Genomic DNA, 19,015 nt, shown 5'->3' with positions numbered 1-19,015 from the left:
AATTTTGAGGTAAGTCAAGGTAAGGCAACTCAACCAGGTAGGAAGTCAGGGTCACCTCCAAGTGTGATGCATGTATATGTAGCTGCAGCTACTAAAAATCTACATTTTGGATTTGAGGCTGTGGCTGGAATTCACTGTGGATTGAAATCTACGTGGATAACATGGGCAGCAAGTGTGACTAACAGAGTAAAAGCACCAGGCAGGCAATGTAGAAATCCACTTGTGATATCCTTCGTGAACAGAATTTGTTTAGGATACTGCTAGAGAAAATGGTTTCTCAGGAATACAGTGACAGCTGTGTTTGCAGCACCAGGAATATTGTCAGGGTTAAGGAAGTGCCTGAACAGTTGCAGGACACTCTTGTGGGGGAAAGAGTTGTGATCAAGGTTAGTACCAATGACAAGTAAAAAATGAGATGGGTTTCTGCAAACAAAATTCAAAATATAGGGCGCTAGGAAGTAAAGAAGTGGTTCTTCCAAGGTCACCTATCCCATCCCGCAACTCCACTCCATAATCTCCCAGATCAACAATTCTACATATCCCATTTCCCCAGATTCACTCCCCCTCCCACAAACCCCATTCCTCTCCAATTCCCTCTAACCTTCTTATCCCATACCGATCCCCCAGCTTGCTCCCCTTACCATCGCTCCAGTTCACACTACCCATTTGTTACATTGTTTAAAATCACACAACTGAGCTGAAAATGTGTTGCTGGAAAAGCGCAGGTCAGGCAGCATCCAAGGAACAGGAAATTCGACGTTTCGGGCATAGGCCCTTCATCAAGAATGAGGAAAGTGTGTTCAGCAGGCTAAGATAAGAGGTAGGGGGGAGAGACGATGGAGATGTGATAGGTGGAAGGAGGTCAAGGTGAGGGTGCTAGACCGGAGTGGGGTGGGGGCGGAGAGGTCAGGAAGAAGATTGCAGGTTAGGAAGGTGGTGCTGAATTCGAGGGATTCGACTGAGACAAGGTGAGGGGAGGGGAAATGAGGAAACTAGAGAAATCTGAGTTCATTCCTTGTGGTTGGAGGGTTCCCAGGCGGAAGATGAGGCACTCTTCCTCCAACTGTTGTGTTCTTATGGTCTGGCGATGGAGGAGTCCAAGGACCTGCATGTCCTTGGTGGAGTGGGAGGGGGAGTTAAAGTGTTGAGCCATGGCAACCCAACCACCCCTTGATTGTCCGTTAAGCCTTTCATCTGTTAGAATACAGTGATAGTTTCACTTCTTTCATGTGTAAATCACAAAACCCTTCTTTTTAAAGTTGCACTTTAAAGTATCAGCTAACCCGAGAATGCAACTTTAAAAAGGGTTTTGTGATTTACACACGAAAGAAGTGAAACTATCACTGTATTCTAACAGATGAAAGGCTTAACGGGCAATCAGTTTTTCAATGTATAATTTCAGTCACATCGCATTGCAAATTTTTGATATAGATTCTGTGTTACGATCGAGACCTCCACAATCACCTGATGAAGGAGTGTCGCTCCGAAAGCTAGTGTGCTTCCAATTAAACCTGTTGGACTGTAACCTGGTCCAACACTGGCATCTCCAAATCATTTGTTACATTGTACTTTGCTCAAAAACTGCATGAGTCCATATAAGACTCTTGTTAACTCACTTTTTAGATTAGAATCAGTCTAATTATGGCACAGACAGGGAACACAGGGGGCTAACACCTTCAACATCTTAACATATTGTCTGGCTAACACCAATTGTTACAATAACCTGAGAATGTAACTTTTTTAAAAAATGTGATTTACATATGAAAGTGAAACTATCATGGTCATTCTAACAGATGAGAGACTCAAGAAACAATCAAGGTAGTTTTCAATGTAAAATTTCAGTTCCATCACCCTGTAAACTTTTGCTATAAAATTCTGTGTCTTACAATAGTGTGCTCCACAACCACCTGATGAAGAAGCGGCGGTCCGAAAACTAGTGCTTCCAATTAAACCTGTTCGGACTATAACCTGGTGTTGTGTGACTTTTAAGGAGAAAGTGAGGACCGCAGATGCTGGAGATCAGAGCTGAAAATGTGTGGCTGGAAAAGCGCAGCAGGTCAGGCAGCATCCAAGGAACAGGAGAATCGACGTTTCGGGGCATGAGCCCTTCTTCAGGAACACATTCCAGCAACACATTCCTGAAGAAGGACTCATGCCCGAAACGTCGACTCTCCTGCTCCTTGGATGCTGCCTGACCTGCTGCGCTTTTCCAGCCACACATTTTCAGTTGTGTGATTTTTAACTTCATACACCCCAGTCCAACACCGGTACCTCCAAATCGTTCGTTCTCCCGCCACTTTTGGTTGAATGCCACCATCTGCAGACCCCTAACCTGGTCCTCCTCACCTTTCTTTCTTACCTTCCTCTTCCCCCACCCATGCCGCGCTCTCACCTCACCGTGCCGCGACTAACGGACCGGCCGCTCGCGCGCCGAGCTGATGAGGTGGTAGCCATCACGTGCCGCGACTAACGGACCGGCCGCTCGCGCGCCGAGCTGATGAGGTGGTAGCCATCACGTGCCGCGTCCCCGGATGTCCCGGGCTCCGCCTCTCAGGTGAGCGCGCAGCTGCAGTTCGAGCGTCCGCTGAAGGGGAGTGTCCCCGAGTGAGAGAGCATTCTCTAGCTGGCCCGCCCGGTGTCAACGCCATGAACAACAAGTTCGATGCGTGAGTCATTGGTTTCCCTTTCTCCATCTCCCACACAAACATTTCTTCTGAGTCTTATCTCGGTATTAGCGGCTCTGTCCCGGGACGTTTATTCATTTTTTTTTGCCCCAAGACCTTTCAAATTGCCGCCTGCAGGGCCGCATTCGTGTCCGGGCTGTGGGACCTCCTGTGTGGCTCAGTGATTCCGATGTCTAACCGGAGCGAGGAGGCTCTTGTAAAACAACCAACCCTGAAATATCAAATGCTTCCATCAGTCTCCCTGTGCGAACTCTTTTACACCGAAATCAATATATTAGCATCTTCAGCATTTTGAAATTAACATTGTTTTTATCGTTTATATTTTGTCAATAGGCTTGGCATAATTTGAAAGGACATTGTGTTTTTAAGGGTTAATGTTGCCGAAGATCTGGGTACCCTATAAATGCTCTAAAGCAAGACGCAATAACGTCCATAGCGGCTTTTTGGTTCTAGTACATAGGTCACTACATTTCATGAACAAATGCGGTGAATAATCCAAAAGGTTGATCGTATAATGACAATATACTAATATCTAGTTGGCTAGGAAACAAGGTGATAGAAGCCATTTTTCAACCATACCACCATCTGGTAATACATGCCGAGAAGCTTGAGTAGTTCCCTGTATTGGATTGGACATGGAGCAAGTGCAACGTAGATTTACTGGAATTACATAAAATCAAAACGTTGCGGGCGCTGGAAATCTGAAACGAGCACCTCGAATGTTAGAGAAACTCAGCAGGTCTGGCAGCATCTGTGGAGAAAAAGAAACAATTAACGTCTCCAGTCGGCATGACTACTTCAGAGTCCAAATATGGACTTCGGGATAGATTAAACAAGTTACTGTTGTAGCTGCTGGAATTTAAAATATTGAGTAGTCATTGAATTGAAGTTAACAGATATTAAAGGAGTGCAGAGGGAAGTATTTTACTGAGAGACAGGAGTTAAGAGTTAGACCTAGTCTGAAATCTTAAGCTAGGTATTTCATGAATAATATTAGGGAACCGTTTGACATTTAAAGATGGTAAAAGTTTGGAATAAATAATAATTGAAGTTAGCTAAATTAAGTTTAAAACTGAGTTGATTGGTTTTTATTAAACATTCCAAATCACTAGAAGCAGGTTATTATATTGCTGTACATGGGAATTTGCTGTGTGGAAATTAGGTCACATTTCTTACATTACAAAAGTGACTACCCTTCAGAAGTACTTAATTTGCTGTAAAGCATATTGAAATTGAGTGAATGGAGAAATGGCAGATGAAATTTACTGCAGAAAAATGCGAAGTGGTTTGTTATGATTCAAATCCTGCGGGAAGGCAGTATAAAATGAAGGGTGCAAAAGCAGGGAGACTTGAATGTATACTATATATGCATAAATCTGTCAAGGTGAAGACAGGTTTAGAATATGGTTACTAAAACGTGCAGCACTCAAACCTTTATCAATGAAGGCATAGAGTATAAAAGCAAGTAAGTGTTTGAACTTGTATGAAACATTGATTGGATCTCAACTGATTTATTATGTCCAGGTCTGAACACCAGACTGTAGGGAGGAAGTGAAAGTGTTGCATACATTGAAAAAGTTGGGACTGAGAGGTTGAAATGAGATTGTTGGAGGCGGACAGAATCATAATGAATCTGGACAGAGTAGATAGGCAAAGCTATTCCCATTGATAAAAGGATTGAGAAACCGTGCAAATTTAAAGCACTGGCTGCACAATGTTTTTCCTGTAAGGGGTATTTAGGATCTGGAATGCATGCTTGAGATTATGGTGGAGCTAGGACCAATCAAGGTGTTCAAGAGTGAATTTACTTTTACAGAGAACGTGTTCCCATTCATAAAATGATAAAGAATGACCAGGCACAGATTTCAAATGATTTGCAAAGTAAGTAAATGTGATGTGAGAAGGAACTTGCTTATTTAGCAAGGGATTTTTTCTGGAATTCACTGAGTCAAGATCAACTGGCACACTTGAGGACAGTAGGTGTTTATTTAAATGGAAATGATATGCAGAATTACGGTATGGTGGCTGGCAAATGGCACCAAATCATGATGTTCACCTGAAGAGTCAGTACAGATATAAAGGATCTGTGTCATATCAATTCTATGATTCTATAATCCAAACCTACAGTCAGATCTCTTCTTAACCTTTGTTGCTTAATAAAGAGTCTTGCATTCTTTAGTTTTTCCTCACAGGAAAAAACTTGTCTGATACATCTATTACATAATCTTGACATCTTTCTTTAACTTTAGGATGACCAAGCCATGATACCACATTTTGACTGTAAATTAGCATAATTTTATATAAGTTTACTATTACATCTTTGATTTTGTACACTAACTGATTCATAAAACCTAGGACCCATTTGCACTGGTACTGAAGACGCTAGTAGGACAAGAAAAGAAGGTTTTGTGAAAAACTCTGAACAGTTAGGAGCTAAATTAAAGAACGGCATATCTAAGCTAATAATCTCTGGATTACTATCTGAGCCACAGACAAATTAGCATAAACCAAATAAGTCAAGGGGTTAAGTGCATGGCTCAAAGATTGGTGAGGGTAGAATGCCTTTCAGTTCATGAAGGTGCTGGTAATTGGGAGAAGGGAACCATTTTGATGGGATGGGCTTCACTTGACTATGTTGGGACCCAGTGTCCTGGCAAATTGAATAGCAAGGGCTGCAGAGAGGGCTTTAAGCTAACTAAGGTTTGAGAGATGCAAAGTGTAGTTTTACAAAACAAGAGGATATGATGGCATAACAGGTCAGTTATTTGGATAGCAATATTCAGTGTGGGACAGGAAAGTACAGAGTATACATTGTAAAGAAGCAGTAAATAATGTCAGAAGGGGAAAACATTTTTTAAAAGAGCAACATTAATGACTCTTGATTGTGCGTAGTAATTGAAATAAATAGATTAATTGACAACACAAATACGTGTTAATAGATATGATATTCTAGGCATTATGGATACAGTTTTGCATGAAACTAAACATTCAGCGAGACATGATTTTTCAAAAGGACAAGCAGGAAGGAAAGGGTGGAGGATAGCATTGTTATTAAAGGGGATGGAATAAGTATGATAGTAAGAAATGATCTTGAATTGGAAGATGTAATACCCATACGAGTGGATGTTAGAAAAGAAGACCCTTGTAGGAGTATGCTCCCTTATAGCAGCACTGTAGTGGGACAGAGAATAAATCAGGAGATAAGGAGAGCATTTAACAAAGGCAGCATGTTAATCATGGATGACTAGTCAGGATGGCAGATGTAGCAATGAGTCAGAATTCATAGAGTGTACAAAGGACAATTTCCTGAAACAATATGTTGTAGATCCAACAAGGGATGAGGATACTTTGAATCTGGTAATGTGTAATAAGACAGGTTTAATAAGTTGTCTCAGAGTAAAAGATTCCCTTGGGAACAGTTACCATAACATGGTAGAATTTAATCTTCTATTTGAGAGGGAGGAACTTGGTTTGGAAACAATTATACTAAAATTAAGTAAGGATAATTATAAAGGGATGAGGACAGAGGTATCTGGAATCGATTGGGAAAAGAGTTTCACAGCAAAGACAGTTGAGGAACAATGGGAGACATTTAAGAAATGGTTGATGACTCACAGCAAAGACAAATTCCAGTGAAGAGAAAGGATTCTCGGAAGTGGATAAGCAGGTCATAATTAACCAGGGAAATTAAGGATAGCATTAGATTAAAAGAAAAGAAGCCATAAGATTATAGCAAAGATTAGTGGTAAACCAGAGGATTGGGAAGGTAAAAAATAGGAAAAATAAATTTTGTGTAAACTTGCTAGTATTATCAAAACAGACAAAAGAACTTCTTTAAATATATAAAAAGAAAAAGAGAAGCCAAAGAGAACATAGGCCCCTTAAAGCATGAGGCTGATGGGGGGAAAAAGGGAAATAAGCAAATTTGAATAAATGCTTTTCATCAGTCTTCGCAGTAGAAGACACTAAAAGCATTCCAAAATTACTAAATTCCTAACTTCCTAAAATTACTATAAAGTTACTAAATATTAGTATCAAAAAGCTTCACATGGTCAGGAAGGAGAGATCAAATCCTGAGTAAGACACAGTGTGATGGAGTGTATAATTTGGAGATAACATGCGAATATAGTGCAGAAAGAAAGAGTTGTGTTTTTACTTGTGTTTTTTTTTGGATCATAGTTTGTAAGATTTTTTTAACAGGAGAAATTGAAGCCCAGAATCGGGCACCCAGCACAAAAGCATAATATCGCAGGTAAATTATAAGTTAATTGGTTGGTGATAGCTACTCATTTGACTATTATTATAGGTTAGTTTCAAATTGAAGGTAAATAGGTGAAATATTTACAGGCTACAAAGTATGAATTAAAGGACAAGTATGATTTTTCAAAAAATATTTAGGAACTAAGTAATTAAAATAGAGATGCTGGGCCAGATAATGCATTGTAACTACATAATATAATAAAGCAGAGTCAGTATGGCTTCATGATAGGGAAATTATGCCTAACAAATTTACTAAAATTCTTTAAGAAAGTAACAAGCAGGAGAGCTTTAAGAAAAGTGGTAGATTTGGATTTTCAGAAGGCATTTGATAAGATACCACACATTAGGCTACTTAATAAGAGAAAAACCCATAGTGTTGGAGCTACTACATCCTTATGGATAGAGGATTGGCTAACTAATAGAAGACAGAGTGGGGGTAAGAGGGGCATTTTCAAGCGAGCAATCTGTAACTAATAGTGTGCCACGTGGATCAGTGCTGTCTCTGCATTTATTAACTATATAATGACTTGAACATAGAAATTGAGTATACATACAACAGCCAAGTACGGGATGACACACAAAATAGGTGAGAAGGTACATAGTGAGAATGACACAGAATCTGTAGAGGGACATAGATATAAGTTGGCTGATGGAATAAAATCAATTATTTTTCCCAGTGTGGGGAAATGTGAGGTTATGCACTTTGGCACAAAAAATAGAGGGAGTGTCTATTACTTTTATGGAGAAACATTGCATGAATCTATGAAACAGAGTGATTTGGGAGTCTTCAAAATCATGAATCATAAAAAGCTCACACTGAAATTTTGCAGGTAATAGGGAAGGCAAATGGAATGTTGACTGTTGAAATAAATGGAAAGGAATATAAAAGTGTAAAATTAAATGGAACTTTTCAAAACACTAATGAGACTATACTGAGACATAATGAACAGTTTTGGGCCCCTTATCTGAAGAAAGATATACTGACATTGGAAGCAGTCCAGAGAAGATTCTCTTCAATACTACTGAACTCCCAAAACTTCTCAATTTATTTAATAATATTAATTGCCTTACAATTTGCCATTTGAAAGTCATTAAATATAGCATCCAAGTTGATCCCTTTATAAATATATTCTAATCTTATAAGAATTTTGAGTCTGTATTGTATATTTAACTGACACTCATCTATCCACTTAAACAACACAGAATAGAATGGATGTTTATTAAATTGGGAACCAATACGAGACCAAGGCTCAGGAGTGTGCAGTAACAGCAGGACACGGTAAAGAAGCTACCTGATGAAAGAGCAGCTGCCGGAAAGCTAGTACTTCCAAATAAACCTGTTGGATTATAATCTGGTGTTGTGTGATTTTTAACTTTGTCCACTCCAGTCCAACATCAGCACCTCTATATTATGGGGTAGTCATTCTAATCATAAATAGCATATTCCAAACTTGCCTTGACCATTGGGTATTATAAAATTATAGTTTGAACAGTAGAAGGAGCAGTTAACTTAGAACAGTCCCTGTGAAATTTTAATTGCTGTGGCTTTGGTTGCATTATTTATTGAAGAAAATATGTGGAATTGTTTTGTCAGGTAGACTGGTTAATGTTGCATTTGCTCTCACTGCTTGCAGCATTATATGCCAGATAATTTTGTAAGCAAAAATAAGTAATCAACATATTGGTACAACTATTACTGATTTTGTAGAGTTGAAATAGATCATTATGCTGTTGCTAAATGACACTCTTAACCCATTCTGGACAATTGTTACAAACTGTTTCTTCATTTTGTAGTTTAAAAGATGATGACAGTGGTGATCAAGATCAAAATGAGGATACCCACACACAGAAAGAGAATGAGAAGGAAAAGGGAGACAAGGAGAAGACCCCAAACAGTACCAAACGAAAGGTAAGAACATCGAGGCACACACTGAAGTAGAATGAACAGCTACACAAAATGAAGACAGACCACTTGACCCGAAATGTTGGCTTTGCTTTCTCCCCATAGATGCTACCAAACCTGCTAAATTTCCACAGCAATTTCTGTTTTTGTTTCAGATTTTCAGCATCCATTCTTTGTTTTTCGTTTGTTTCGCCATACAAAATGTGTTGTTGAAGGAACAGCCAGCTCACAGTCAGACTCTGCTGAATAAAAGAACAAAATATTGACAGCTGATCTGTGGTGGGTTCATACAGAGAGTTTTACTTGCCTAATTACTGTGGAGTAATTCTTAAAGTTTGAATGGGATAACTGTTGGATGGTGAATTATGCCCAACTAAATATGGCCTGTAATATGCTACAGAGCAGGAGGGAAACAATTGGATCAAGAAGCTTGACACCACCTAGGACAAAGCAGCCTGCTTGATTGGCACCACATCCATAAGCATCCACTCCCTCCGCCACTGACGTTCAGTAGTAGAAGTGTATATTCGCCATGATGCATTGCAGCAATTCACCAAAGATCCTCAGACAGCACCTTCCTAACCTATGATCACTTCAATCTAGAAGGACAAGTGTAGCAGATACTTTGGGATATCATCCTGACTTGGAAATGTATTGCTGTTTCTTCACTGTCACTGGGTCAAGCCCTCGAATTCCCTCTGTGAAGGATTTCTGGTTTTACCCACAGCAGCTGGACTGCAAAGGTTCAAAAAGGCAGTTCACCACCACCATTTCAAGGGCAACGGGGGGCATCCCACAAATGAATTTTAAAAATTGGATCTTATTCTTGCATTGGGAGTATTGTTATAAAAAATAATTTCCTATGTTCTAAATTAACTATTGGAATGTTAGTTACAATGCAGTGTTTAATTTAGAATATAAATATAAGGATAAAAAGTTGTGCAAATAAGAATGTGGTCATGACTAGTCTGATACTCATTTATCAGATCCTTTTTTTCTCTCAAGTTTTAATAACGAAGTAGATAAATGTTTCCCTGTGCATTTATGCTACTACTATTGTGTTGATTTAAAAATGATTTCCATTTCAGTGACAGAAAAGGAACTTCACATTTATATTCAGGTTTGTGTAATGTTATTTTGGGAGTGTTATTAAAGATGTCCTTGATGTGAAGCATAATTACAAGTAGTGTGAAACCAGTTTAAAAAGTAATGAAACAATCTGGTAAATTCAAAATTTCCAAAACTTACTATGCTTGTTTTATTTTAAGTCTAGTATTGAAAAAAAATACTTCACTGCCAGGCAGCTGAGCTCTGGGATTTGTTGACTACAAATTACACTCTAGCTACCAAAATGCAAACTGCCAAAATACAACTTGTAAAGATCATAACTGAAATGAAAAAATAGGCGAGTTTTAAAATCAAAAGAATATGAAGTTATTGCTGAACTTCTGAAAACAATTCCTGAAGCTCATTGCGTGTAGTGTTTGCACGGCTACTTTGTTCAAGCAGTGGGGGAAACTGTACACAGTATGAAACTAGGATTGGTGGAGAAACAGTGGAGATTGAGAGGGATATTGATATGCAGAGTAAGATTTGGCTGACTAAAAAGTAACTGATTGGTTTGTGAAATTGTGACCTGATATGGATGCTAGAGTTTGTCAGCCTGATGATAGCTCTCTGGTTCACAGACAACTGCACAGCTTATGGGTGTGAACAATACAGTGAGAAGCCTTTGGACTGCTGGAAGGACAGGTGCTGAGTGTGTGACTTTTTGCAGTAAAAATACCTGAAGACTAAATGAAGAAGAATTTTAATTCCCACCAATTACTGTACGTTATTGCCGTTAAGCAGTATCTAAAAAAGTTTGTAGTTAGTATACCAGTTGTCTTGTATCTCTTGTGAAGAAGAGAAAAGAGACGAAAGAACAAAGTCCTGGCAAGCAAAAGGATCATTTCAGCAAACCCTGTGAATTGATGCTATTGAACAATGATTTCCAGTCTTATAATTGGAAGTGCAAGTTTTCGGAGTGCTGCTCCTTCATCAGGTAGCTAGTTTCCAAATAAACCTGTTGGACTATAGCCTGGTATTGTGTTAGTTTTAACTTTGTCTACCCCAATCACATCAGGATTTCGTCTTTTATTCACCTCCGCCCATGAAACCCAAGTTTGTTTTTGTTTGTCTGTGTCTGTCTGTGTATATGTGTAAGGGTTTTAAAGTTGAGGGGAGCAATGTGAGAGTTGTAACTAGTAGAGCAATATGTTGATTGTTCATAGCCGTTTATTTGTGATTAAAATTCACTTATTGGTAATAAACTGTAGTTGTTATGAAGTATAGGAACCTAATCAGTCGCTCCTGTTACTTGATTCCAACAGGCATGTGAATTGTGGTCTTTGCAAGCTTTGATTAGATTATTAATTTGTTTGGCAACCCCAGAGTATTGGGGCTTGAAAATCTCTGCACTTTCCAAAAGGCATCATAACAAAGTAAGTTAATTTAAAGTGTTAGAAGGTACCAACAGTGTATTAGTAAACAAGGAAGAAATCTTTTTTTAAATGATGCCATTTAAACAAAAATATTCATTAACGAATGTCAGAAAAAAGCAAGAACCACAAATCTACAATGTGATATAAACTACACTCCTTTAAAACCCAAATACACACACAGTCATTCACAAATAAGACAGATAAAAAAAAAGGCATAATATTTGGCAAATATTACGGGTGGAAAAAGTGGACAAGAGAAAGGATTTCTGTCGATCAAAAGTCCAGATGACGGTGGTGAGTTAAGTTGTCTCTCTCAGTTCTTTTGATTTATCAATGATGATATGGTGTGTGTAGAGTGATGGATGTTCTTCATTTTGATATTTGATCAGGTCGACCTTCGTTTTGTATGAGAAGTCTTTCTTTTGAGTTACTTGGGTTTTTTTGTCTTCTCTCACAGAGAAGGGAGAGAAATGATTTTTGTTGCTGGCTTTGGATGTTTCTGGCTGCACTGCCTTCAAGTTTTTAACAAATTGCAGCTCAAACAAGTTGAGGGCTGTCACCAGGCAATTTTTCCTTAACTCAAAGACTCTTGATGCTGCTTTATCTCAATAACCTGTCAAACCCAATGCTCCAGAAGCAACATAGTCTCGTATAGCTGCAAATGTACCACACAACTTAGATATTTTTTTCAAATTGCAAAGCACTCTATTCATATTTCAGCTATATAATAGTGTCCAACTTCCATTCAATTTATAGTCCAAAAAGAGAAAATATGCAGTCTCTTGTATTGACGAGAAATATGACCATCTAAGGAAAAGAGTGTGACTCTTTACCTCCATTTTGAATACATTTGCTGCACTTTCATTTTAATATGTTGTTCATTGCAGGCAGTGGTCCCTGGTCCAGGAGAACACCCACTACAGTACAACTATACATTCTGGTATTCCAGACGTACACCAGGGCGACCAACCAGCTCTCAGAGTTATGAACAGAATGTTAAACAGATTGGAACATTTGCATCTGTAAGCACTTTTTATTTGCTATTTATGCTATTACAATAGGAAGTATTTTGCTGCTGAGTTTTCTTTACACTTATTTTGTTCACAAAGAAATTTAGGATAATTTGTTGGAAGAAAAATACATCATTAGAAAGATAAAAGCAGTTGTAAATACTAAGTAAATAAAGAACTAGTGGAGGCTTAAAGCCAATTGTTTTGGATTTGCCAAATTCTTTCTAGGCAGTGTTGCCTAGAAAGTTAACATTTTTCTGTGATGGGAATGTATGCTGCACCTTTATTTCAGTTTGTTTACGTGTTTCTAGCTCTGACATTTCGTAATATTTTCATCAATATAAATTTTAATTTCAGTGTACTAATTGCCTTTATTGAACATTTCCTAAATAACTTGAATTGACATAGCACAATAAAAAGATAATGAATCTTTTACCGTTGTAATTCTAGTTATCAGTTACTCATTCCTACTCTATTACTATTTTAAAACAACATCATCCATCGCTTAGATGGAAAGTTCCAAGTCAGTTTGGAAGAAACCAAGGAGATATTTGTTCTTCTAATATGCTCTCAAAATAAAACCGAAAATGGTTGACACACTTAGGTTGTGACATCATCTATGGAGAATAGCAATTAATGGTTCAGGTCTGTAACCTTATCATAAGCTTTGAGCAAGGGGTGGATGAAACAAGCCTAAAAGGAAGGTCTGTGATCTGGTGAAAGTCAGGAATTCTTCAGCCATTCCCTTGCACTGTCAAAGGGAATGTTGATGGGTAAGAAAAGAAACAAAAGTTGTGCCTCTGACAGGTGTGTTGCTTGACTGAAACAGATGAAACTAGCAAAGGAAAGCAATCAAAATAGAGTACCAAAATTGTCAGAAGTTTGTAGGCCTCATGTTCATTCTGGAAAGTGCTTAATTAAAAGATGAAGTGCTTTTCCTCAACCTTGTGTTGGGCCTTTCTTGAACAGTGCAATTGGCCAAACAAACAAATATTAGCAAGAGACAATTAAAATGACAGGCAAGTGGAAGTTCAGTCATGCTTATCGAGTGAACTTTGGTGCTCCTGAAAGTAATTGCCCAATCTGCATTTAATCTATCCAATGAAGAGAATTTTGAATAGCAAATGCAGAATGCAAGCTTCTAATAAGTTACATGTAGAACACGGAAAGAGAGTTTTGGATCTCTGACATCTGGCAAATGGTTTGTAGTGTGGGGAAATGAACTGATCCACTATCACTGTCACAATTATAATGTGTGTGATTATAATGAATGCTAATTTGTCTTTAAAATGAACAAGGAATCATGCAAAACATCACATAACTGTATATGTAAATTTCAATTTGTGTTGGGACCAGACAGTAGTTGTCTCAAGAAGAAATCACAGGACTTTTTGAAATTTTGTGAAATGTTGAAGGGTAAATAGAAAGACCTCGATAGTAGTTTTCCTGAAAGTATAAATAGCTCTTTCTATCTCACCACAACCTGACAATGAAAGTCAATAAAGAAAATGACTGAGGCAGATTTAAACAAAATAGTTAACGGGTCTGTACCTCCAGTCTAAGCCAACTATACACCGAATATAGAAGCCTTATTTGGTAGTCTTGTGATGGGCTGTGAGAAACTATCTTGGTTAGATCCTCCCAGGAAGTACTCTGAGCAGCACCATCAGAAAGAAGATCTTAGGGAACTGAAAGGAAGCAATCCAACAGGACTGTTATACTGAACCAGACAAAGTGCTACAACCAGCAGTGATGTAAAAGCAAAACACAGGAGTCTTCATTCCATCCCAGAACCCGTTCTGCTCAGTGTGAGCATCATCCAACTAACTATTTGACTTTAGTCACCACCACATCCCATTTAAGACTGAAGTGAAGAGGATGTTTTTCCTCTGAGGATTTTTAATCTTGGGAATTCTCTTCAGAAGAGAGTAATGAAGGGTGTGACATTAAATATATGACAAAGCTGGGTTAAATAGATTATTGAGTATGAAGGAAGTCAATTGTCATGGAGGAGGAGTTTGGTGACAGATGAGAAAATTAGTTGTATCTACAATCTGCCATGTTTTTATCAAGTAATGGTGAATTCTTGAGGACTCAAATGACCTACTCCTGTACCTAATTCGTGTGAATTTTATCATGATTCTGTGGAGCAAGGGGAAGAAGTGACTCAAAAATGTGGTGAACATGATCAAGGACCCTATTAGCTATAGTGGCAGGGGAATCCTTTGGTTTGGGATAAAAAAGAGAAATTGAATCAGTAGAGATGCACTGGGGACAAAGGAACTGGGAAAATGAAATGGAATTCTTACAATGTGTAGAAAGTGAGGAAGTGTAGTCATAACTTTCGGATCAGTGGGCTTATAATAAATATTAGTCGCCAGAAATGGAGGAAGAGAAGTTAAGGAAGGGAAGAGTAAAAGATGAGACATAGCCCTCAAACCCTTTTGAGGTCCAACTTGTATTTCATATATTTTTGTCCTATCTGAATTTTCACGCTTATTTGACAATAGACAATAGGTGCAGGAGTAGGCCATTCAGCCCTTCGAGCCTGCACCGCCATTCAATATGATCATGGCTGATCATTCCTAATTAGTATCCTCTTCCTGCCTTATCTCCATAACCCTTGATTCCATTATCTTTGAGAGCTCTATCCAACTCTTTCTTAAATGAATCCAGAGACTGGGCCTCCACTGCCCTCAGGGGCAGAGCATTCCACACAGCCACCACTCTCTGGGTGAAGAAGTTTCTCCTCATCTCTGTCCCAAATGGTCTACCCCGTATTTTTAAGCTGTGTCCTCTGGTTCGGCACTCACCCATCAGAAAACATGTTTCCTGCTGCCAGAGTGTCCAATCCTTTAATAATCTTATATGTCTCAATCAGATTCCCTCTCAGTCTTCTAAACTCAAGGGTATACAAGCCCAGTCACCTTCAGTCTTTCAGTATAAGGTAATCCCGTCATTCCAGGAATTGAACTTGTGAACCTACGCTGCACTCCCTCAATAGCCAGAACTGCACACTGTACTCCAGGTGTGGTCTCACCAGGGCCCTGTACAGCTGCAGACGCACCTCTTTGCTTCTATATTCAATTCCTCTTGTTATGAAGGCCAGCATGCTATTAGCCTTCTTCACTACCTGTTGTACCTGCATGCTTGCCTTCATTGACTGGTGTACAAGAACACCCAGATCTCTCTGTACTGCCCCTTTACCTAAATTGATTCCATATGACTATGAATTGACTATTTCCTAAATTGACTATGAATTTCATAGTCAATTTCCTAAATTCTCTATGAATTAAATTGGAGATTGTTTTAACAAATCCTTCCAGATGATGATGACGGTGTTTTCAGTTATTACTGTAAGTTCAAAAGTAAAACTCTCAGTCTGACATGAAGTGGCAGCAAGCAATTTGCTTGTTTCAGGATGCCTTGTCCAATGCCCTGTGAAAATGTGATTTATTTTGTGGGCTGGCTTTAATTGTGAAATGATAGACATCTTCCTTAGTGTTAGATCAAAAGGTAAAGAGGGATAGAAATAATTGATAAGTTGGTCTTACTGTCCTTCTGTTTGGCTTCAAAGTGGGATTGATATCAAAGAATACTGAGGAGACCTTGAAAACATTTTTTTAAACCAAAGATGCAAATTGCAAACATACTGCATAGAATGGTGAAAAACTTTACTACTTTTATTGTCTTGGAAAAAGGTACAGTGCTTTTAAATATTGTAAACTGGTTAAATTTACTGATATTACTCAATTTTTCATCTGTTAACCTTCTGAGTAAACTTCAGTTATAATGTTCAACCTAAATGTGGGCTCAATATGCTGTTTTCCAATCAGCAGAGAAATCAGTAATGTGTAGTGATAGCCTATGCTATTTTCATTACTGATTACAGTACAGGTTTCATTCTGTGCTTGCAATGTGTTATCCTGATTTATATCTGTAGTTTGCTTTTCCAGAATATATTACAAGTAAGATCATGTCGAGTTTATTAAGAGAAAGCTCTTGTCTGCAGTGAAAATTAATCCATTAAATATGAGGAGACTGTTGCATCCGTACTGAACATTTTGTTTATTCACTCATGAGACAAAGGTGTTGCTGGCTGGCTAGCATTTATTGCCCCTTCCACATTGTCCTAAGAAGGTAGTGGTGAACTGCCTTCTTGAATTACTACAGTCCATGTGCTTTAGGTAGACCCATAATGCTCTTTGGGAGGGAATTCTTCAACTCTTGAGTGACCTTGTACTTTCGCTCTGCTCCACATTCCTGACACCAGACTCCCATTTATCTAATATTGTAGGGATAAACTATCCCCAAGCCTCCCAATTAGATTCCAATCAGTAACTCACTCCCAGGTATCTGCTATATAACACCCAAAGTCTCTATTGCATTCTAGTCTGTAACTCACTCCCAGGCATATGTCATTCTATATTCAAAACACACCCAAAACCCTCGATTGGTGGATACCTGCTATTCTATATAGATAACTCTCTAAGCAACAGTTGAGTTCCAATCTATAACACATTCCTGGGTATCTGTTATTCTATAGGTAAACAACCCCCAAACACCTGTAAACGGTTATAGTAAGGCCCAGAAACCAGTGTTAATTGACCCTATTTTATTGATAAATTTATAATTAAAATTGTTAACTTAGTACCATAGGATTTATATGTTACTTTTTTGTGTGTTTTATCCATTTAGTGTTTGTCATTTTCTGCTATTTGCTGCTTTTATCCTTTTCATCACCTTCCAGGACTGTTTGGACAGTTGAGGTCTGTGTTGCTATGGTTCTCATTGTGGCACACACCCAATTTGGCATTGCTTTTCCTGTTAAAGAAAATTGCCTGTGTTCATTCCATACTGGCATTTTTTCAAACCATCAACTACCCAAAACAGACTTGTTATTACATCAAAAGTGCTCATATTTCATTGTTAATAAAGGAATGTTGACATTTTGCTGTTTGTACATAATTACTACTGCGTATAATCCTCAAGTTATCTTACTGATATGATTACAAAGACAGTTTATAACCATCATACCTTGTTTATAAAGTTGCAAGTCAAACCAACACGATGAATTCCAGTACGGACTTTTTCATTAGATATATTCTAACAAACCCATTCAGATATGTTATTACACACTTGGTGACATGGTGGCTCTGTGGTTAGCACTGAGTGCCAGGGACCCAGGTTTGATTCCACCATTGAATGAATGTCTGTGTGGAGTTTGCACTTTGTCCCCACATCTGTGTGGGTTTCCGCTAGGTGCTCCGGTTTCCTTCCACAATCCAAAGATGTGCAAGTTATGTGGATTGGCCATGCTAAATTACCCATACGATTCAAGGATGTGTTGGTTAGGTGGGTTAGCCATGGAAAATGCAGGGTTACAGGGATAGGATAGGAGGATGGATCTGGGTGGGATGCTCCTCAGAAGGTTGATGTGGACTGCTTAGGCTGAATGTCCTGTTTCCACACTGTACGGATTCAATAGATTGTATGGACTTTTGGAACAGGAGGCATTTGAGTTCTTTGCCCTCGAGAAAGGGACATTACTACTGCACCACAAGAACCCTTTCAACTCCTTCAATTGAGTAAAAATCTTCTAAATGACCTCCTGGTCCAGAGGTAGGAACATAATCTCTGTGATCCACAAGATCTGTCTTCAAGAGCAGGTGGAACTTCAGATTAATATCTCAGCTGAATGATAGGAACTCCAACACTGTGTGTTTGGCTCTTCAATACGACTTGAACTTGCAGCTTGTTCAGAGATTTTACTACACAGCTCTTGAACAGGTCGGGTCTTGAATCTAGGCTTCCTGGCTCAAAGGTGGAAACATTCCTACTGCGCCACAAGGTCCTTGACTCTTTAATTTGATTCTTACTCTATTTATTGACATGTGTCATGATCATTGAATACCATTGACACAATTATGTCTGACTAACTGTCACTGTGGATTTCACAGCAGATCATTTGCATTTGATGGCCAGAAATGTGTTTATCTGACAAAAGAGTAGTTTGCTATTATGTTGTGTGGTTAAAAATTAAAAATTTCACGAACATATTTTACCATAATCTGCCTTATCAAGTTTATCTCTCCACAAATGCTACCAGACCTGCTGAGTTTCTCCATAACTTCCTGCTTTTATTACTAACTGATATTGTTAGTGCTGTATTATTGTAAGTATTCATGCTGGGAAGATCTTGCTTTACAGAAAAATTGCAATCCTAGTAATGCAAAAACAAAATATAGCAAATAGAGTCATAGAGATATAGAGCACGGAAACACACCCTTCGGTCCAACTCATCCTTGCTGATCAGATTTGCTGAATTAATCTAGTCTCATTTGCCATCACTTGGCCCATATTATCTAAACTCTTCCTATTCATATACCCATTCAGATGCCTTTTAAATGTTGTAATTGTACCAGCTTCCACCACTTCCTCTGGCCGCTCATTCCATACACTCTCCACCTTCTGCATGAAAAAGTTGCCCCTTAGGCCCCTTTTATATCTTTCCACCCTCAGTTCTGGATTCCCCTACCCCAAGGAAAAGACTTTGTCTATTTATCCTATTCATGCCCCTCATTATTTTATGAACCTCGATAAGGTCACCCTTCAGCTTCCGATGCTCCAGGGAAAACAGCCTCAGCTTATTCAGTCTCTCCACTATAGCTCAAA

At 38.6% G+C, this 19,015-nt stretch overlaps 1 protein-coding gene across 1 annotated transcript in view; it reads left to right on the top strand.

Annotated features, from left to right (window-relative positions):
- Positions 1–2,582: 2,582 nt before the first annotated feature.
- Positions 2,583–19,015, top strand: part of eif4e2 (eukaryotic translation initiation factor 4E family member 2) — a 37,245-nt gene continuing 20,812 nt past the window's right edge. The window contains exons 1-3 of the mRNA XM_060834109.1: positions 2,583–2,666; positions 8,739–8,853; positions 12,218–12,352. Of these exons, the coding sequence (XP_060690092.1) occupies positions 2,647–2,666; positions 8,739–8,853; positions 12,218–12,352 (270 nt within the window). The 5' untranslated portion in view covers positions 2,583–2,646. The remainder of the gene's footprint in view (positions 2,667–8,738; positions 8,854–12,217; positions 12,353–19,015) is intronic.

Source organism: Hemiscyllium ocellatum, chromosome 13, assembly GCF_020745735.1.
Source record: "Hemiscyllium ocellatum isolate sHemOce1 chromosome 13, sHemOce1.pat.X.cur, whole genome shotgun sequence".
NCBI classification, from domain to species: Eukaryota; Metazoa; Chordata; class Chondrichthyes; order Orectolobiformes; family Hemiscylliidae; genus Hemiscyllium; species Hemiscyllium ocellatum.
This window is presented reverse-complemented; position numbering and strand designations above follow the sequence as displayed.